At 28.9% G+C, this 23805-nt stretch overlaps 1 protein-coding gene across 1 annotated transcript; it reads left to right on the forward strand.

Annotated features, from left to right (window-relative positions):
* Positions 1 to 17422: 17422 nt before the first annotated feature.
* On the forward strand, positions 17423 to 23015 carry LOC109801249 (protein NRT1/ PTR FAMILY 2.13). The gene is made up of 4 exons (XM_020362270.3): positions 17423 to 17721; positions 17820 to 18037; positions 20976 to 21550; positions 21911 to 23015. The coding sequence occupies exons 1-4, from the start codon at positions 17532 to 17534 to the stop codon at positions 22821 to 22823; spliced, it is 1896 nt and encodes a 631-aa protein (XP_020217859.1). The 5' UTR covers positions 17423 to 17531; the 3' UTR covers positions 22824 to 23015.
* The last annotated feature ends 790 nt before the right edge of the window (positions 23016 to 23805 follow it).

Raw genomic sequence — 23805 nt, forward strand, 5'->3', positions numbered from 1 at the left:
TGTACATATATAGAGTTCTATTTTATAACCAGAAACTTAGTTATTTTTATTTTTATTTGTACATGTATGGATGAGTTATCCAGCTTAATATTTCTCTTAGTTTCACTAGCAGTAGTGCGATTCCACTAAGTGTATAGACCCTGGCGGGTCGTTACACTTTTAGCTTCTCAAACCTTGTTTATTACATACAAATTGCCGCATTATCACTTTTCCATTGACATTACGTTTCACTTCATCTTTTCTTACCACAAAACCATGACATTTTGCATATTTCTCATAAAAGTCATATGCTTCCTCTTTACTTCCAAACTAGCTCATATTTATCATTAGCCGTCAAGTCTATAATTTTTTTAAATTTACCATCTCTTATGTTCATATTTGAATTCACATTTTTATCACACTGTATATTATGATACATACTATCATTTTCATCAGATTTTTTAGAAGAAACGGAATGTTTAACATCTCCATCATTACTTAAATTAACCGTTGACAAATCATCAAAGTTATCCATCAAATGTAAAGTTTACCCTCCGTTGTTTGAGAACTATTAGAAGTTATCACCTGTCAAAAACCCACAACTATAAGGTGTTTAATGCATACAATATCATCAAGTAGCAAAAGAGAAACAAGAAAATAGATCAGTATGGACAAGTTAATTCCACGTAATATACTAGACAAAAACCTAGGCACACTCATAACCATAAAAAGTATACAATAACATTAATTTGGATTACAAATTAAAAGTCCATTACACAGGCCATCAATATAGGTGAAAGAAACTTTCAACCTAATCATCCAAGAAACACGTAATAAAAAATCGTTGCAATATTCCAGAAATTAAAAAAATAAATAAATAAAAAGAGCATAGCGCATGCAATCAAGGAACGAATAGGGAAAATCAAATTGATAGAATCGGAAACAAATTGCAATTAAATAAAAGAAAACGGAAAAACCTAATGCGAGATTGATCGAATCTGCAAAATTAAGACTAAAAGAGATCTAAGAAGGGGATTTTAGACAATGGGGAAACAAATAAAATTAGGTGCTTGCATAAAGATCGTATGTTTATTTATCCTAATGCCCCATTCTCAAAATCACAAAAATTCTCAAAAGCAAGTGTAGATATGATGAAATAAACAAAATCCAAACAATTAGAAACTAAAAAGTGATTTATACGCGCACAATCATTCATGGCAACATCAACCATAGTTCACAAATACTACATAACAAAATAAAAAATAAAACAATGGCTCATCGAACCCATAAAAGATAGAGGGAGACTTGGAAAACAGAAGCTTGAACTCTGGGAAGTGAATCGCACGTGAGAGAAATACCAGAAAAAAAGTGAAAAATGTGAAGCTTCAGTTATAAAAACTTAAAAACAGACATGAAATTTAAATAATGATGTGTACATACACATCAGTTACAACACCAAAACTCCTCTTTTATTGAGGGTTCAATAATAATGCCCTTATGTTAATTAGTTTTATTAAATTTATAAAATAAAATCATGATATACTAATTTTACCTTTTTTATTTATCATTAAATTTTTATAAATAAAAAAAAGTGAAGATATCATTTGATATCAAAGTTTATATGTCAATATCAATAAAATTAATATTATAAATGACAATATGAGAATTTGATAAGTGAGAGAAAATATTTATTTACTAAATTTTCTTCTTATTATTTGATAATAAAAATTGCATATTTTTATAATATTCAATAGAAATAAATGATAAAAAAAATTAATATTTATAAAATTATAAAGTGTTTTATAAAAAAATCATTATCTTTTAAATTATAATAAAGATAAGAGAGAATATGAATTTTCTTGTAATTAATACAAAAAATCAAGACCAGCACATCATACAAACTACAAAGTCATTGTGACTTGCTTTTTGTTTTATAAAATGGATTTAGTCTTTTGAAATGGATTTGGGCTTAGGCCGATAATATTGACCCAATATGCCTAGGCCTATTCCTATTATAATGCTTCTAAGGTTTATGATATATACACTTCCTTTTTTTTTTTTAAGTACACCTTCTTTTAAAAAAAATAATTAAAATGTTAAAATATTTTTAATTTTTTGTTTTAAACTTTTTGTTACATCCACAACATTTAATTTAGTACTTTTTTTTACATATTTCCTCTTTTTTTCAATTTTTATATGGACTTCCTTATTTTTTCTTCACCCTACCTATTTTGGTAGCATGTGAAAATTAAAAGAGAAAAAAAAAAGTGTGTGAATAAGAAGAAGAAAGTAGTAAATTGAAAGTTGAAAGTGTAAAATTAAATTTTTTTAAAAAAATTATAATATTTTATAAAAAAAAATTAAAAGAAGGAGGTGTACTTATAAAAAAAAGAAGGTGTATATATCATGAGCCTGGTTCCAATGCATTAATTGTTTTTGGGCTTTCATTTCACTTTTAATTGCTGTTGTGTTTAACTTGTGAGCAAATTTACCCAAAAAAAAAACCCTTATGATCAAAGTTTTGATTACTTTGCATTATCCTCTTTTAAAAAAATAGTAAATTTCCATTAACATTTGCACGTTCCTGAGAGTGACACGTGTCACAATTCACTATTTTTGTAGTTTAAATTTCAATTATTTTATTTTGAAGTTAAATTTAAGAAAAATATTAAAATAGTAGATGTCTTGGAGATCGATACTAGTACCCATATTTTGACTTATAAATAAGGATGCTTTTTTTATTCTTCAACTTTATATGTTATACTTTCCTTTTCTGTCTAGTTGTTTATTTCATCCAAACCAACAACAGAAAAGGTATCCAAATAAGGTGAAAGTAACACCATAGAACAAAGCATTATTTCCAACAAAAAATAATCTGGAAAACAACCTGTTAAAGCTATCCAAATCTTTTCAAATTTTGGCCGACAAATAGTGCTTATTATGATATCACGCTTTAGATCTTCTTTGTTTTTTAAACAGACACGTGTAATTGTCTGGAAATATTATTTTGGACAACAAAAACTTTTTTTTTCTAATATTTAAACTTGATATCATTAATCAAACTATAACAACTTTATATGTAAGTTAATTCACATTTATTTTTTTTTTCTTTTTGAATCATCCTTTAAGGAGTAGGAAACTCCATCAATCTGTTCCTTAAGTAAAGGAATCAGAACTTCAGAAGCATCCTTTGATCACTTTCTAATTCATATTAATGTTTGAAATGAATAGTTTTAAATCTTCTCGCAGTATTATGTTGAATTAATAATTTTTTTATAGTTCTAATATTACAAGATTTCAGTTTTTATTCCTAATCCTAAGATTCTAATCGAATATTATTATGTGATTTTTAATTTTCAATTAAATAATTTTGGCCTCTCAAATTATACGATTAGTCTCTTAAATATATATATATATATATATATATATATATATATTATAATTTTCATTCATGTATTAAATGATGTATTTATTATTACTAAAATTATTGATATATGTAACTTAAATAGGTAAAATTTTATACAATTGTAACATATGAGATATTAAAAGTACACAATTATTGTATTTTAAAAACTAAAATTGTTCAAATTAAAAATTAAGGGGTCAAAATTGTACAATTATAATACTTAAGAATCTTGAAACCAAATAGCTAGCAAGAATTGAAATCAAAACAATTTGCATATATTAAACACAAACTTATATCTTGTGCGACAGTTGTAACGACGCGCCAAATCTCACACAATCTATAGCGTTAGGGAAAAATATACAAATACATTCCCCTTACAATACATAATGCATAAAAATAAAACTCTCACAATTAAACAATTATATACAACATGAGAATGGATGGCTAAAATCTCATATCTACATATATATACAACTAAAAATGTGACATAATATAATATACATGATATCTAGAAGCCACTACATCAATACAACAACATAAAATATCAATTCTCCTGTGTTGAGTCTCAACCAAAAAGAATATATGTCATCATCTCACAGTACCTACTCTTAGTCTACTCGCATACAAAGTATGGTTATAGTAGTTTCCATCACAAGGAAAACAACCAAGGTAAGCTCATAACAACAATCATCATAAAATAAGCAACAATAGAGTACAACATGTCAACTTTCGACTTCAACTTGAAATGCAACAAATACATCAACAATTAATGCATCATCACACATATACAACTAGGAGATCTTCAACAATTGAGGTTGAGCAGTCTAGGTGGCATAAACCCTACCAAATCCAGCTTTAGACCTGTCTCAGTCAGGTCAAGTATAGGACAATGTTAGGAACTATGAAGAGAACTAGGTATAGATAATAATAGTTGATTGCTTAGGTGTGCCACTTAGACTCGAAGGTCCAGTATTGTTGTCAGGGCAGAAGGGTTTGGATATGAGTCTACCACGACCTTGGCTTGCATCACCAATCCACAAGTGGAATTAGCCCACCCACTACCCTCTAAGTACCACGCACCCTCCAATACCTAGTTAAAGATTACATCTCTAACTAGATACCTTACTCATTTGGTCATTCAACCATAACATGGATCGGCTACTTCCACATGTTGCCTCCACACAATACTAAGAGATTCAACTTTAAAAACAACTTTCAACTTATCACCTTAGTACTATGTATCTCAACATAGGACATATGTCTTCACCACATGTCCCCTACTTTATAACTTTACAACAATAGACATATTATTCAACTTTACAACAATAGGTATTGTTGGGATTCATCCCAAGTCCCACATCTGTAAAATGAAGGAACATTGGCTAGTTTATAAGGGTGTCCACCATTCCATATAGTATGAGGCCTTTTGGGAAGGAGCCCAAAAACAAAACCGTGCGGGCCTAGCCCAAAGCGGACAATATCATACTATGGTGGACCAACAGGTGGACTATCGGGCCCAACAAGTGGTATCAGAGCCAACGGTTCGGCTGGGTTTGATGCGGGAAGACCCTCAGTGTTGTGCTGATGCGGGAAGACCCTCAGTGTTGTGTCTCGCGATGGAGATCCGAACTTGGTGCCTTGTGTCGAAAGTCTTCCTGATTGTTCAGGCGGCGTGTCTCGTAGAGTTAACGACGGTACAAGATGGTGACGGATTATCGCTTGAGGGGAGGAGGTCACGAGACATGTGGTCCTTGGTCTGAGGGGAGGTTTGTTGGGATTCATCCCAAGTCCCACATCTGTAAAATGAAGGAACATTGGCTAATTTATAAGGGTGTCCACCATTCCATATAGTATGAGGCCTTTTGGGAAGGAGCCCAAAAACAAAACCGTGCGGGCCTAGCCCAAAGCGGACAATATCATACTATGGTGGACTAATAGGTGGACTATCGGGCCCAACAGGTATCATATTACAACTTCAATAAACAACTTTAGCAACTATAGTCAACTTTCATGCAACTTAACAACTTACACATCTCAACATCATTATAACATCATCAACTTTAATACAACACATCAATATAACATCATCAACATTAAACAACATGTACGCAACCTCAACCAACAACTATACAACTCATGCTCATCATTTAAAAGTCAACAAAAGACAACACACACATGTACTAGTACTAAACTAGATCATGTAATACGCACCCTACACGGCCCAGCCTGCGCCCAACGTTAGAGACATAGAGTGTCTCTTGGTGCTTACAGGCCTGACGCAGCTCCTCCTACACCTGACGCCTCAAAGTGAGAGGCCTAACTTCCCGCACTTAGCGCCCAATAGAAGGTGGCTCTCTGCCAAGGTCACGCCCAATGCATTCATCTCTACGCTCCTTGTGACCTCGGTAGAGACTCACCCTTCTACTTCATTAATATCGTGCCTAGCGCACCTCATCTTGCGCTCCACACACCTCATCTCACACCCGATACCCTTCAACTAGAGGCTCAAATTCAAATTCTTGCCTGACGCAAACAAGAGATTTGATTCTCTATCAAAGGCCCGCTCGACACCATAAATGCACGCCCGGTGCATGCTCAAAACCAGCACACCCAACTTCAATTTTTCATCAAAATTCTGCATTTTCTGCGGACCCCAACACATGCAACCAGATTTCATACATTTACAACAATATAAAGCGACTAAAACAACTTAAAATATCAACATGCAAACCAAAATGAGATCAAAACCAAGAAATTCCTCATTTGACCCAAAAAAACCCAAACAACTAAGAACTCCATCTTTTCCAGTTCAAAACCCCAGATTAATCCATCCACAGCTACATTTCTCACCACCTCAGCTCAATGATTCAATAATCAACCAATGTAAACTTTCCTAACCTGCAAATCTCGAGCCCCGAGGTTTTCAAGAAAGACAAGCACCAAGAAGAAGAAATGAACCCAACACCAACTTCACTCCAATCTGCAACACTACTTGGTCTTAACTCAACAATGTATACCACCTGAACCTTGAGAAAGAAAACAACAGTGTATAAGTTTAGAAAATGAGAGGATATATAATGATTTATTTAACTTTTTATCTAATTTAATTTTTATTTATCAAAATTGTTTATAAATTAGATATTAATATTTTAAAATAAATTATGAATAAATAAAATATTTTTATAAATCTAAAATATAATTTATGCGTTTAAAAATATTTGTGTAATAATTTTAAATAAAATTTATGTATTTAAATATAATATTTATTTGTATATATAACTTATTATAATTTTTAATTTATATAATAAACATATTCATTGCACAGTTTAAGATACTAGTATTTAATAAATTAAAATTGAGAAATTAAAATCGTATAATTGTTATACATAAAAGAAAAAAACTCATTTAAATCTATTATTTTATTAATTTTCTTATTTACTTTTACAAATAAAATATTTTATATTTTAAGATATTAAATATATTTAATTTCTTTTTATATAATATAACACGTTGATGATTAGAAAGACTTTGTAAAAAGATTTATATAGTTTCATTAGTTCAAAATCAATACTAAATACTGATATTATATTGATTTATGTGATTCATTGTTTATTATCACAACCTTTTTCAATCGAATAATTTCCACTGATCAACGCCGAATAATGCCTTTATCCTTGTCCTCACTCTGAAGTCAAGGATGATAAGAAAACAGCAACACCCATAGAATCGGCTTGAAAAATTGAGTGGGATTATATTTATCTATGCATATTATTATTTTGCATGTTGAGTATGTGAATATAAGATAAACAAGTGTTAAATTACTCTATTTTATTAAATTGAATCATAGTCTACTATTAATGGGTATGGCAGTAATTCAATACATACTCTATTTTAATTATTAATTTTATGTGAGAAGAGTTTTATTTTTATTTAAATTTATTTTATTTAATAATTCATGGTTAACATTAAATTTTAATAATTTAATTATTAAATTAAATTTTTTTAATACATATATTAAATTTGTAAATTTTTAAAAATTTAAAAATTATTTAATACTCTGTTTTATTAATCTAAATTAATCAATAATCATAAAAATATTTTATACATTGATTAAGATTAATAAAATAGAATATTAAAAAAAATTTAAATTTTTAAAAGATTTGTAAATTTATCTATGTTTAAATTTATGAATTATTGGTAAGTGGATTCATCTTTATCCTCTCTTTGTGTGTGCTTACATATACATATGTGTACGTGTGCGTATACGATTAGTAATATTTATTATGAAAATAAAATAAATTAAATTATTTTATATATGATTAAAAAAAATTTAAATATTTTTTTAATATAACTATTTACACGTATGAGTCTTATATGTGTCCGTCCCATTATTCATAAGATATTATTTAATTATTTATTTAAAATTGATAACAAATTTTGTTGCAAATATTGACAATTACAGATTTTTATTCCATCACTAATTATGATGTTACGATCTTTTGTAGTGGTCATAAAGTGCAGAATTATCTCATTATTGTATATTAATGATAAGCAGCAAGACTGTCAATGGTGGAATTAGCACGGAATTGTGTGTTTACTTGTCAAAACTCAAAACACAGACATCTCACTTTCATTCTAAATTTTATTTTTTAGAGAAAAAAAAAATTTCTGCTTTAATTCTATGGATATGGACGAACTACTTGTAGCCGTGACTTTTTTTTTTTCGTTTTAAATTTTTAATATGTGTAATATAAATATAAATATATATAAGTTATTTATTTATTTTTTAAATATTTGTTTCAAAAGGTAATTACACTTTTTAATTTAATAAATATTTTACATACTTCTTTATAATTTGTAGAGATGATTATTATTTATTTTTAAATAAAATATTAGCTTATCATTTTTAATAGTTTTCTCTTTTTATAATATGTTATTCTTATTTTAAATCTTATAAATGATTATATTTACAATCAAATAATGTTATTAGTCTTTCTTTTATATTGATTTTGTAATATTGTGCAATTTTATTAATTATTGTTAAGTATATTAAAATATATGTTGTTGTGTTGATTTGTTGCTTGTATGTTGAGGAGTTCTGAAAATTTATGAATTCTTAAGATTTTTAACTGTTTAGACGTGTTTTTGAATAGAGATAAAAGTTGGATTAATAGGGAAATGTATATAAAGTTTTCTTTGAGATTTGAGTTCCATAAGTTCATTTATTAAAGAAACTTAGAGAGAAGAGTTATGGAGTTAAAAAGATTTCTTTCCCCCTTCTTAGTCTGTTGAGAGTGTAAAATCCTTCCTTAGAGGCCTAGAGTGGTTGTGTTGTTGATTCATGCTAATGGAGCCAAGAATCATAGCTAAAGTGTTGTGTAGAGCTAGCTTGGAGCTCTGTTTTGTTCTTTCTTCTTCCTCTTTTCTCTTCAATTTGAAGGTAAGGGAAGATAAAAATATTAATTCTTAATGAATTGTTTGAGTGGTATGTGGGTTGATTTCCATAAAAACATGGTTATGTTGGGTGATTTCAAGTTTTGAATGTTGAAGTTGGGTTTTGTTGCTTATAAATCCGTGGTGAGTCAAGTTGGTTCACAAGTCCACTCACAAAAAAAAAAATATAAAAAACCATAGTCCACTTATCTGAAAAAAAAATAAATTAAAATCCTATATCTCACTCACAATTTTTTATATAAAAAAACTCATAATCCACTTATTCATCCAACTAAATGTCACACAAGAAGGATTATTAACTAGGTCAGAGACTTATTTTCTTGGAAGAAAAAGAAAAGAAATTAAAAAAATATTATGTGCTGGACATTAGAATTTTTTTTTAATAGATTTGACTGGATAGATATTTAAAAAATATGGTTGGACATTAGAAAAAATAGATTTTTTTTAAAATTAAGTGAGTCAATTTATTTAACCCATGGTGGGTGGGGTCAAACTTAGAAGGTGAACTAGGTTTGGTTGACTCACTTATTGGCCAAGTTGTGGTAGGCCAAGCCAAGTTGAACTAGGTGCACTACAAAAAATGTTACATGTAGTGACATACAAAAAGTGTCACTATAGGTACAATATATGTAGGTATATGTCTATTTGACATATAGTTACACACAATTTTAGTGTTGATTTTGAATGGGATTTAACAACATATTTTGTGTGTCACTGTAGTCTACACTCACACTTTTTAATAATAAATATACCAACATATATTGTAGTTATTGTGTGGGTAAAAGTAATTTTTAGTGACATATATAGTGCCACTATAGGGTATGTGTCACTGTATGACAATTTTGTGTAGTGGTGGCCTGTTTTGACAGCTCTAATTGATATGTTTTAGTTGATGCTTGTGTTGCAAGTTGATGGTGGTTGTTGAATGTTGAATTGTTTAAGTTATTATATAATTAGTTTAATAGTTTTATACCTTGTTGTTATCTTTTGATTATTAGCTTACCCTTATATATGTTTTTTTGTAGTTGGAATGAAATGATTATATTTATACGGAAGTACGATAAGAATAGACTTATGGAAGAGGTTGAGTTAAGAGCCATGATAAATGACGATGTAGCTTGATGCTATTTTTGGTATCTAAGTTGTAGTGTTATTTGACATACAACTTATATTTCATTTTTGAATTACATGATGGATAGGATAAGATAGCTTTAGTTGATGAATATTTATGATTTTTTGCTTGATTTTCATTTATGGACATATATATTATTTACTTGTATATCCAAAAACTATTTATATGTTAAATCTAAATAGTTGTATTTGTAACTTTTGTTACGAGTAATTGAGTTGTAAAGTATTATAACATGTTGTTGTGCATCGAGGGGTTACCACACATATACATTGGTGAGATATTGTCCGCTTTGGACCCAAGTCCTCACGGTTTTTCTTTTTGGACATCACCCAAAAGGCCTCTCGACTAATGAAGACAAGTGTGTGTATATAAACTCATGTTCATCCTCTTATTTGAACAAAGGAGGACAGTTTACCCCTTCCACCTGCTGTCGAGCCGGTCACGGTCACCTGATCAGACCATCAACTCTGATACCACAGATATACACATGTCCATCCTCTTGTTTGAACAATGTGGGACTTTGCTTGCATCCTAACTATCCTCTCTTCAAACAAAGGAGGGCAGTTTACCCTTTTCACCTGCTAGCCATCATACTCGTCGAGCCGGTCACAGTCACTTGATCAGACCATCGGCTCTGATATCACAGACAAGTGTGTGTATATAAACCTATGTTCATCCTCTTGTTTAAACGATGTAGGACTTTGCTTGCATCCTAACACATGTTAATTCGTTACAAGTATGTTAACATGTTTTTATCAATAAACTATGTTTACAAAAATTTTATAAGGGATCGATAACTTGAAATTTGAGACATGAAAAAATCATCTCTTTGTAGTTTGTATTAATTACTATTTTTCATGTTGTTTTTTCCCCTCATGCTTTCATTCATATTGCTATTTTTTTCCTGAAGTTATAATGTGTTTTTAACCTTGAGTTTACTAGTCGAAACATAAAAACGCAAACCATAAAAACATAAAAACAAAAACATAAAAACACAAATCAGCATGATATCAAAAAGCAAACCTCGATAGTATGTGAAATAATATTTATAATATTGGGTCTTAAAATAATATTTAATTTATTTTCATGTAAATAATATATTTTAAATTATTTAATATACTTAGATAAAATAATACACAATTATAAATATTTGTCATTTAATTGATACTTACATATATTTATTAGATGAAATGAAGTTTTAATAGTTGTCTTCCTGTAATTTAAACCTAGCTAGCTTCATCCCTATCCCACTTTATTATTTTTTATTCATCAAAATCGAATTTAATTATCAATTTTGTTTTAAAACAATTCATATTCAACCAATCAAACTAGAGAACCTTTTACCCAACTGGAATTTTTTGAAAAAAAATTACCAAAAATGTACCTGTTACACTTTATTTACACATCTAGCATTATTTACTGTTCACACTCAGAATTTGATTCCCGGATAATCGAATTATGAGCTTTAATTTTTTTTTTTGTGATCAGAATTCGGTTCTCGGAGAACCGAATTCTGAGTAGTTTTTTTTTTCTAAAAAAAAGGAAAATGGAACAAATTAGATAAAATAAAAAAAGAAAGGGATAAAATTCAAATAGATATTTTTTTTTGTATTTTATTCAATATTAATTCAAAGTTAAATAAATTGAAACAACAAAGTTCTTATTCTTTGTTTTTGTTTTAATATTTTTTCGAATCGGAATAGAATTCTACTAAATATTTTCATTCGATTTGTTTACTCAATTCATGAGGTGATTAATAAGTATGTTGATTTGGAATCACAAGATGGGTAGATGTCACAGATGATGAATTTTTTTCTTAATTATGTTACTCTATTTCTTCTTTTTAGTCATCTTTAATAATTTATCGATGAATTTTCCATTTTCAATTGTATCTTTCAAGTAGTATTTTTGCTTATCTTTTTTTTCTAAAAAAAATGGAAGTAAACGACCTGTTCCAGAACTCAAGTTATGCGTTAAAGCTTAACTCTAGAACGACCCGTTATGCGGCCTGTTCCAATTTCAAAATTAACCGTCTAAGTGTGCAAGCAGAACGGGCCGTTCTGCTTCTAGAACGGGCCGTTCCAGTTCCAAGATTCGCGCAATTTGGGCCACAAACAAAAAAAAATTAAAAACTACTCAGAATTCGATTTTTCAGGAACTGAATTATGATCACACACAAAAAAAATTTGAAGCTAAAAGTTCAGTTTCCCGAAAACCGAATTCTAAGTGTGAACAGTGAATGATACTAGATGTGTAAATAAAGTATAACAAGTACATTTTTGATAATTTTTTTTCAAAAAAATTCCAGTTGGGTAAAAAATTCTCAAACTTGATACACTATTAATTGTTATGAGAGCTATCACATGGCCATATATGGCCTATGCCCTGCAAAATGCAAACTAGAATCTGCAGTGTACATTCAATTCAAGCAATGCACAGTTTAAAAGACAGTTTATGTAATATGGATTTTTAAGGAAAGTTCATGTCACCAAACAAAAAAGCTTAGCAAGACAGTTCTCGTTTCTTTTTCATTTTTTAACCGATAAAAATACTCATTTAAAATTTAATAATTGAAGTACTTGTAACTAAATAATATATTTTTAAAATAATATAACTCTAACCAGCATTAATAATTTTTTTATTGAAATTATATCAGCAACAATTACTTAAAAAAATCTAAAAATGTGACTGTGAAAATGACGACTGACCACCACCTGAATAGCATAAGAGGATTTGAACTCGTGCAGAAAAAATGGTAGAAATTCATTCTAAATCTTTATTATTTTGGTCCAAAATACATACTCGAATTATCTTAATTTCATGGATCGGACTAATATGATCTATTTTTCTAATGATGTTGCATTGTTTGGTCTCGGGGATTTTAAGTTGGTCATCGGTGAAAGTACTCGCAAAGACATTGTAAAAATATGCCCAATATGTATTATATTTAAATTTTAGTGTTGTTAATTTTGATGAATAATAGGATTATGATATGTAAGTTATTAAGAATTTCTGATAAAGAATATGATGTAAAAACAATGACATTTAAGTTATTAAGAATTTTACAAAGAATATGATGTACGTATGAAAGTTTACACAAGTAGGGTTTTTATGGTCAGGATTATGAGGCTCTCAAAGCCCATATATATATATATAGGCATTTCTCATGTATTACCATCCTTACGAACAATTGTAGTATAAAGAATATCATTCTGAAGCTACCATTGAAAGCATTATTTTATTTTTATAAGAGTTCATTCGGTAGAAATAATAGTTGTATACCTCTTCATTAGAAAATGAAAAATAAAATAACTGTAGTACCAAGGGTTTTTCGGGTAGATATATATTTCTTTCATGTGTATTTAGAACCGTCAACAAATTAGGGTGATTCGGTTTCAACCCAGTAGGCAACAATATCCCCTAATTTGTTATGTGTATAAATATGTCGTTTCTAGACTTATTTTCATGGATATGAAACTTATCTGTTGTTTATCCATATTCATCAATTACTTCTTGTTGTACTGGTACTTCATTTCAATGGTTGTTATATTTTCTAAGCACTTACTTCTTACCTTACTCATCTCCTATTGGTTGTTAGATATATCAATTTTTCTTGTTTAATCATTTAAATCATCCATGTCCTAATTAACATTTATTTATATTTTCAATATATTATCTCCCAAAATAAAATAGTGTGATAAATTATTAATTATATTTTAATTTGAAAAAATCTAAAATTAATTTATTTCGTAAAAACTTTTAATCTTGTGTTTGAATTGTTTAATTTTTTATTCTGCCAACGAGTATACGAATTTCACACCAGTTTTTTTATATGGATATTATACGTACGCGTGTTTACTCGTGTGTGTCATTGTTCGAAACCATTATTTAGGACTAACTTTGAAAATCTAGGGGAAAAGCTGTGAGAGATCAGAGAAGGATTTTAAAATTAACATTTAAGAATCAATGACTTTATTTGTATTTTAAACTTGTCGCAAAAAATTAATCAAACAGTACAGAAAATTGATATCAGACCATATTCAGCAGAAAGTTTATACTCTCATTACCCGTTTTCTTTTATGATTGAAACATTTGAAAAGTTTACAATTTCATTTAACCGGTTTATAATTTTTTTTTTAATTAACAGGAGCTTGTTTTGTGTGCAAACTTATTTTAAAAGTTTATAACTTATTTATATAAATTAACTGATGTAGCTTATAAGTTTTTAACTTTTTTTTTATCATCATTAATTCACTTAAAATTCTTCTTTACAATTTTTAATGTTGGAAACAATTCTTTTTTCCTTATTCTACATATTAGTCTCACTGTTATCATTCATTATAACAATGTTGCAATTTAGAGTGGGCCAAAAGCCGACTCAGTCATATAAATTGACGTAATATTTTTGGTTGACGCTAAATAAGTTGACACAATTTTTTTTGTGTTGGCTAAGCCGTCAATAACAAATTTATTTATTTTAATTTTTTATTATCAGTTTAACCGATACTATGGCGACACAAAATTTATTTTATTTTTTTCTTTATGTTCTTTTTCCAACTTATCATTTATTCGTTCGTATTTTTAATATTCCCAGGACTCGATTTGTGAACCTTGAGATCTTAAGTGAACTTGATAACCAAGTGCATCAGAACATATTATGCGTATATAACATTGAAAAAATTATTTTTATCTCTCAAAGCACGTATGTTATTTTAAGATGTAGCGTCAGTTTTTTTAACATTAAATTTAAATTAAGTTTAGTGTCGAAAAATTAACGCTATTTTTTAAATATAGGGTCGATTTTTTCAACACTAATTTAATTTAAATTTAAATTTAATTAGTGTCGAAAAAGCCGACACTATATTTAAAAAATAGCATCAGCTTTTTTGACACTAAACTTAATTTATATTTAATGTTGAAAAAGCTGACGCTACATCTTAAAATAGCATCGGCTTTTTCGACAATATTTACATTGGCTATTAGCTCACGCTTATTTTCTATAACTAATTCACTATTTTCTTGTAGTGATTATTATTATTATTATTATTATTATTATATATGTCATTTTATATTAATCAATTACTTTATATCAATGAAATTTACTAAATATTTTCAATTCAATTAATTAATTTACTATTTTATAGTTTACAAACTTTCAGCGAACTTATAAATTTTCGACTAGTTTATAAGTTAACACCTTAATTGTAATGAACTTTTTTACAAAGAATGAAAGAAGAAAAAAAAAACAATATCTATTCTTAATTGCAATATTTCTTTAAATTTTTTGGGTGAGTAAGTCAAATTTTTATTTGTAGATGATGTTTTTAAACCTAAAATCCTCAACATAACAGTATCTAAAACTTGTGACGGTGGCAATTAAATTTAATTGAGTCCGACTCATTTAAAGTTGTAAAGTTTTCTCCAACTAATTAATGTTATTCGTTTTAATGTTCAGAAAAAGTTCATGACATTCTTGAAAGATTGATCAAGCCAAAATGTCTTGGTCTACGTCAGCGCTTGTGCTCGAGAAGCCAAAACATATCTCTTGTGTGGAGAAATTAAAGCATGTCTAGATAACTAGTATGTAACTAGCTAGGTTGCAATTCTGGCTAATATGTAGCAGTTTTCTTGTAGTATTTTCACCTAAAAAGGGATCCACAATTCTGGATGATAATTGAAAGATACATGTACACTGACTCACCACCTATACTTTTTTCTTAAACATAAAAACAAAGTTATTCATTTTTTAAGGAAGAAAAGCTCCAGTTTATTCAACGGGAAATCTACAAGTTTAGATTACTAAAAGATGTTTTCTTGCAAGGTTAGGAAAGATTATAAAAAATCTATCTTATTTATTCATAACTATCTGATTTACTCATAAATAAATTTATCTAATCCATCTATTACAATAAAATAATCTATTACAATAAAATAAGTAATAGATCAAATATAATCCATTCACTTAATTTTACAGATATTTAATGATCTATCCATTACTTTTTCAAAATTCATTAAAAAATAAAAAAATAAAATATTTCAAAAATAAAAAAATATTTAATTTTTAAAATATTGTTTTTATGAATATTAATGCTTGAAAAAATTATTAACAAATGGATTAGATGATTTTTTCATTAAATAAATTACATAAATTAAATATTTATGTAAATTTTTAATACATGTAAATGAACTAATAAATTATTTTTATCTGATTTATTATAATCTACTTAAAAAAATTATTTAATTCATTCATTTGTCACCCATACCAAATATCAACCTTAACGGAAATTTATAATGAAATTCACACTAACAAATAACAAAAACAAAAAGAAGCTAATAATCAAATTTAAGTCATAGCTAATGTGAGCCAATAGTTAAATATATATATATATGAGTCGACTCTATCTACTAAAAGTTATTCATAAATACTTAATACTTAAACGGTAGTATTTTTTTGGGTAGCTAAAGTAATCTCTTAATGGAAAGTTAAAATTAACCGCTCGAAAACTAAGATCCATTCAAAGATTTTTAATTTTTCCTAACAACTGATATCATCATTACGTATGAGATGATACCAATCGAGAAAAAGAGCAAGTAACACTAGCTAGCAGTGCATTCATATATACCATAAAGCTTTAAATAGAGAAAAGAGAAGTAGTAGAAATATATTAATTATGTAATTGATCAATAAAATATATTAATAAGAGAGTGTTTTTTTTTTTTTTAGTTCGTTCCTAGAGTAACCACTATTGATAGCAGTGGCTAATCTCCTCGCTACGTTGGAGGCACCTCAAAGGGTGAGATAGCTTATAAAATAAGAGAGAGAGTTCAAGCTGTATTTATATTGAGTGTATTATAAAGGTGATTAACTACTTATAAAATAAACAATGTTGACAACTTAACCAATTAACAAATTTTCAACTAGCTAATATATTCTGTGACATATTTTTAATATACATATATCAGGAATGAACATTCCACCATACACTTAATAGATAAAGTTATTCATCATTTATGTCCTAAACGGTTAATTGATAATTACTTAAATAATATGATTAGTGACAGAATAGTTACATCCAAAAGTAATTTCAATTTTGGAACATTTTAGTAAAACTTAAAACATAAATACTTTTCCGATGTTCAATCCTAATATGCAACCTATATAATCTACAAATGGTACAAGTGGTCATAAGAGAAAGATAGTGGCATCCATTGGAACAGGTTTGAACGTAGGAGCTTCAGTGCATGGTCCCCACACACCCACTGAGCATAGCAAATACCGCACGCAATCCATGTATATTTGCCCTTGCATGAGTCATGGTAAACGTATATAGCACAAGCTATATAGTATTTTTTCGTTTGGATGTATTCTACAAATTGAATACCACATGCTACAGTATCTCAATCATCATACGTACGCCATTCAATCATTGTGCATTATATAAATCGGTGTTGGGTTCCAAGTTCCAACCCACCAAACAGGAATGCCTAACAGTCTAATGTATGGAACCATAAAGAGAGGTAGCTATAGGAACACAAACATCTGAGAAATATTTTGGGAAAATGTCGGGTGCAGAAGATAAGGGAAAAACTGTTTCTCTCTCTTTTGGGTCACTTCTATGCTGTAGAAGTGGCTTTTCTTCAACTTCAAGTTCAACAACAGAAAAAGAAAAAAACAGTGATGAACTTAGCAAAAACAGTTCAGGATCAGCCAAGAAACCAGGAGGATGGAAGGCTATGCCTTTTATTTTAGGTCTTGTTCTATGTTTATAGTTTTCTTCTATAATCATGTCATCATTGTTTTTGTGGCTAACTTGTTTGGAGTTGATGTTACTTAATTATTACTTACAGGGAATGAAACGTTTGAGAGGTTTGCAGCATTTGGTTTGTTTGCTAACTTCATGGTGTATTTGACAAGAGAGTTTCATTTGGATCAAGTTTATGCTTCAAACATTCTCAACATATGGAGTGGTATTACCAACTTTTTCCCTTTGATTGGCGCCTTCATTTCTGATGCATATATTGGTCGCTTTCGGACTATAGCCTTTGCTTCCTTTTCTTCACTCCTGGTACTCATTTCTCTCTTTCTCTGTAATTTTTTTTTACTATATATGCATTCAGTTTCGCGTTCACCGCATCAAAATCAAAGCAACTAAAATTAGTTTTTGTATTTTTTTTATCATATGTGATTTAAGCTTCAAAAATGCATACCCGTGAATTAAGAAGATCTAACTCAGTTAAGTGAGTAGCGTATATGAGTTTTCTAAATATAAAAAAAAATAAATAAATAACACTTAAATTATAATAGTTTGAATGAACACAAAATCGTGCCACTTTAATTCTAATATGAGTTGGGCCGGAAGTTATACCTTCTAATTATAATAGTATATATGAATGAACTAGTTTCATTATTGTCATTTTTTTTTTAGTATGGTCGCATAAATTTCCGTAACTTCTGGTTCTGGAGAACACGATTGATAGTTGCCACTAGGCAGGCATGAAAAACGTTAACCAACTACCAACCACCTAGAGTTGTTATGTTCATGATATTTTTATCCAAGTTTTATGTTTTTGTTTTACTTTGTGGTTCTTTTAAAACGATATTAACTAGGAGCGGCTGCCGTTTTAATTTACTAAATAAAATGGTCACTTTATTTGCACCTGTTCAGCCACGTTTTGCTTCGAATTCAATTAGCGTTCAATATCATAGTCACCTTTAATTAAAGACTGAAATGACATAAAATTGTTGAATTTTACTATAATTATTATATGCCAGGTGATTTGTTAGTTAACTTTTTTTTCGAAAAAATGTATAGTTGATAACATAATTTTGTATACGAATAAAATCATATTAATTTTGAGAAATTATATACATATATAAATATATATATATATATATATATATATATATATATATTATTAAAGAGAAAGATACAAAGAAAAAAATGTCAAATAAAATAGTTGATATGATGGATTGGAGAGCGATGCAAAAAGAAATAGTGTATAAAAGTTTTATATGAATTTGTTATATAAACAATATAACTCTTATATTTACTTTTAAATTTTAAAAATTAAAATTATGATTTATTTAAATTAGAATTAATATTTTTATATAAACTGAAATTTCAAAATCAGACACTGCGTAGAGTCACTGGAACCATGGATGGGCACATATAGAAAGAGACAAAAATGGAAAGAGAAAAGAGAGATGATAATGCAATTGCGTGACTTATGGATTGTACACAAAAACATGACCGTATGTGTGTTGATATTCATTAGGATTTTCCCAGATACGGATGTTTTTTACAGCGTTAAATTAAATTGTCTACATAATTTGTTTATATTTTTATTTTTAAATTTTTATATCGATGTAGATAGTAATATTACAATAGTTTGATAAATAGCAATATTGTATTATGTTTATTGTGATTCATAATACTTTTAAAAAAAAAATCTCTAGTTTATAGAATATACAGCAAAAGTAATCGTAGAGGTTATTCACTTATTTAGAATATGTCCACCAAAACACTTGACACTAATACCCAAAAAAAAAATCATCAACACTATATTTTTCCTATCTCTATTTTTGTTTATGTATCACTCATTAATTATATTACTTAGCTTTTTTTCTTTGGATGTCTATACATAAGGGACTTAGGGGGTGTCTACGGATATTTTCTACAAAAAAAAAAAAAGAGTGTAATTTGGGTGTTAATTTACAACTTGAGATCATTTCTAAGTATTAGTATTAGAGATAAAAATAAAAACATTAGTGAAAAAAATATTTATTATATTAAAATATTTTTTTATCTATATTAATATATATAATGAAAATACTCATTTTAGTAACTTTCTTAATTTTCATATTTTACTGACTATTATACCTTTTTATTAAACTCAAAATCTTAAAATTTAAAAACTAATCGTAATACTAATTGAATTAACATATCTTTATTATTTAATTTTAACTTTTATCTTATTTTTATCGACCCCACTAGTTCTTTTATAAAGAGAAAGACTTTTAATTTTTTACTGATTATTAACAAACCCCGTACACTATATATGATATTCTCCTGCTTTAATTGTCTGACTATATATTATATTTTAATGTTTAACGTGATACTGACACGCAATTTTGTAATAGTGAAGTTAAATCATTGTCCACGTGAGCTTAATTTAATAGTAAAGATGGAGCAAAGGCAACAATTTTAATATATTCTAAGCAAAGGAGAAAATGAATCGAAATTGTTTGTAATGGAAAATGTTGTTTGTAAATATTAAAAAAAATTCCCGTTTGTTATTTTGTAAGAAAGATTGAATATGTTTTTAGTTTCTAAATTTTTATAAAATTTTATTTATAGTCTCTAAACAAATTTTTTTATACTAATTTTAGTTTTTAAAATTTTATCAATTTCTATTCTTAATTTTTGAACTTTTCTCTCGTTAAGTTTTTTTCGTTAATGTAAAAAATTTTAGAGATTAAAATTGAATGAATTTTTTTAGAGACTAAAAAGAATTTAGGAATTAAAATGTTATTGAACGACTTTGTGACTTTGTCATTTATCTTCGCCGAGTAAGACAAAAGTTATTTTATTTACTTTAAGATATAATTATATGAAAAGAGAATTATTATCATATACAGTGTTGATTATTAATTATTTATGATAACTAATCCTCACGAGTCACCTGCACTGGGCTAAGTCTGACTTCTGCCACTATCTTTTATCTTCTTTATCCTTTGCGTACATAAATCGTTTTCATAGATGCGATTTCGGACGTGACATCATTTTGTATTTTTGTATTTGACTTTGATTCTCGGATGTTCATTTGATGAAAGGTGGTGAATTTTCCTACCACAATTTTGATTAATTCTTTACAAAATTTGTTATTTATAATAAATTTTTGTTAATAAAAAATATATATATAGTGTTGGAAAGAGAGTGTGGTGCTGGATGATTTTGTTACATACATTTGTGGCATAAATAATTGAATTTTGTAATGTGACAGGGGATGACCGTGGTGACTTTAACCGCGTGTTTAGCACAGTTGCATCCTCCACCATGCAGTCCTGAACAACAAGCACTGAACCAATGTGTTAAAGCCACCACACCCCATGTGAGTGTTCTTCTTACGGGGCTTTGCCTTTTGAGCATAGGCTCTGCTGGCATAAGGCCATGTAGCATCCCCTTTGGTGTCGACCAATTCGATGCCACCACAGATGAAGGGAAGAAAGGGATCAACAGCTTCTTCAATTGGTACTACACCTCTTTCACAATTGTGTTGTTGATCACTCAAACAGTGGTTGTGTACATCCAAGACTCCATTAGTTGGAAGATAGGTTTCGCCATCCCAACCGTGTGCATGTTTTGCTCCATCATCTTGTTCTTCGTGGGAACAAGGATCTACGTGCATGTGAAGCCTGAGGGAAGCATTTTCTCTAGCATTGGGCAAGTTCTAGTGGCTGCTTATAGAAAGCGAAAATTTGAGCTTCCGAGTGGGAAGCAAGTTGATGGGGTTTTCTATGATCCTCCACTTAGTGGGACTCAGATTTTGTCAAAGCTTCCGTTCACCAACCAATTCCGGTAAGATTGATCATATCTCTATTATTAAGGATGTGTATCCAAAGTTGCAAGAGCTTTATCTTAATTTATAATATAATATTATTGTGGGTGCGTGTCATTGTCATACTATCATTGACCAATAATTAAAACACGCTACCAATAATTATATTTTGAATAATATATTATCTAAAACTTGGATTCAACTTTTGGAATTATATTATGTTAGTATTCTTTTTTCTAGTGAATTTGACGAAGGAAAGTAAAGCTAGTAATATTACTATATATGAAAATATCCTAATAACTAAATAAACTAATGGGTTAAATGATTTATTATTATTTTAAAAGAAATTAATTAGATGAGTTGATTTATATTTTTAACAGGACTTTGAATAAAGCAGCTATAATAATGGAGGGGGAACTAAACCAAGATGGGAGTAGGGTAAATGAGTGGAAACTTGTGAGCATCCAGCAAGTGGAAGAGGTTAAATGTTTGGCAAGAATTTTCCCAATCTGGGCTGCTGGGATCCTTGGTTTCACTTCCATGGCCCAACAAGGAACATTTACTATCTCACAAGCACTGAAAATGGACAGGCACCTAGGACCCAAATTCCAAATCCCACCTGGCTCACTTTCAGTCATATCATTCATGACCATAGGTTTGTGGGTCCCATTCTATGACAGAGTCATGGTGCCAGCACTCAGAAGAGTCACTAAGCATGAAGGGGGCATCACTCTCCTCCAGAGAATTGGAATTGGCATGGTGTTCTCCGTTCTGTCCATGATTGCTGCTGCATTAGTGGAGAAAGTGAGAAGAGATTTGGCAAATTCAAATCCAAATCCAAATCCTTTGGGCATTGCCCCCATGTCAGTCCTGTGGCTGGCTCCACAATTAGTCCTTATGGGCATGTGTGAGGCCTTCAATATAATTGGACAAATTGAGTTCTACAACAGGCAATTTCCTGAGCACATGAGAAGCATTGCTAATGCCTTGTTCTCATGTTCTTTTGCTGGGTCTAGCTATGTTAGCAGTGCAATAGTCACTGCTGTTCATCATGCCACTAGAACACATAGCCATCCAGATTGGTTGACCAATAATATCAATGCTGGCAGACTGGACTACTTTTACTATCTCATAGCAGGAATTGGAGTCCTCAACTTGATTTATTTTCTCTATGTGGCTCAAAGGTATCATTACAAGGGAAGTGTTGACCTCCTAGATAAAGCTCAAGATATGGAGTTAGCTTCAAAAGGAGAATTAGATTACTATAGTGCTAGGTATGAAGATTCTAAATAAATAGGAGGAAGAAAAATAAATATATATACATCTATGTTAATTAGTATATATGTCTATCTTTTCCTTGGTAGTACTGGACTATGTAACAGGTTTCAATCTATCAATTTTCTAGTTAGGGTAAATAATTTATGCACTGATAATGTAAAAACTTATATATTATTATTTAATCACAGAGAGTTATATGTATCGTAAGCTTATTAACTTATACAATGATTACTTTAAACATAATGCAAATGATAATTTTAATTGATTAACGACCTAAATAAATTAAGTTCATGACTTGATATATATTATCTAATTTTATTTTTATACAGGATAATGTTATTTCTATTTTTTTAACAAACTTTAAAATGTAGAAATAAATACAGAGAAAATGAAAAGTAATGCATAAAAAAGAAGATAATAAACGTAGTACGTAGAAAGAGACAAAAAAAAAAAAAGTAACTACAAAAGCTCATTATAAATTAAATATAACACTGCCCTGTCTTATATGACAAGAAATCAGCAAGCTTCCGCACTGAACGAAGTATCTCAACCAAACAAGGGCTTTATGTGCGTGGAAAACCATTTCTCTCAATTATAAGTTAACAAATCTGATGTATATTAAGATTGCGTTAGTCGTTATTCTATCGTTCAATCACTTATTATAATTTAATAATTAAGATGTGAGAGTAAGTGCGCAAGGCACAAAATCATATTTCAGTGAGTTCTATTTTAAAAATATCACTTTCTCGTAATGAAATGAATAATATTATATCTTATTAGGTTAAGTGCGCAAGGCACAATATCATTTTTTTAATAACTTCCTTTCGTTTTATTAAAAAGATATCGAATAAAAAGTGAATAATGTTAATATCTTAAAGTAATAGAAATGTAAAAGGATACAATATTTTTAATTTAATAATTAGAAGAATTTTGAAATGATGGTATTGGAAGACGTAGAAGTATTCAAATTAATTATTTTACTACTTAATTTTTTGAC

Source organism: Cajanus cajan, chromosome 11, assembly GCF_000230855.2.
Source record: "Cajanus cajan strain Asha chromosome 11, NIPB_CcT2T_4, whole genome shotgun sequence".
Classification (NCBI taxonomy): Eukaryota; Viridiplantae; Streptophyta; class Magnoliopsida; order Fabales; family Fabaceae; genus Cajanus; species Cajanus cajan.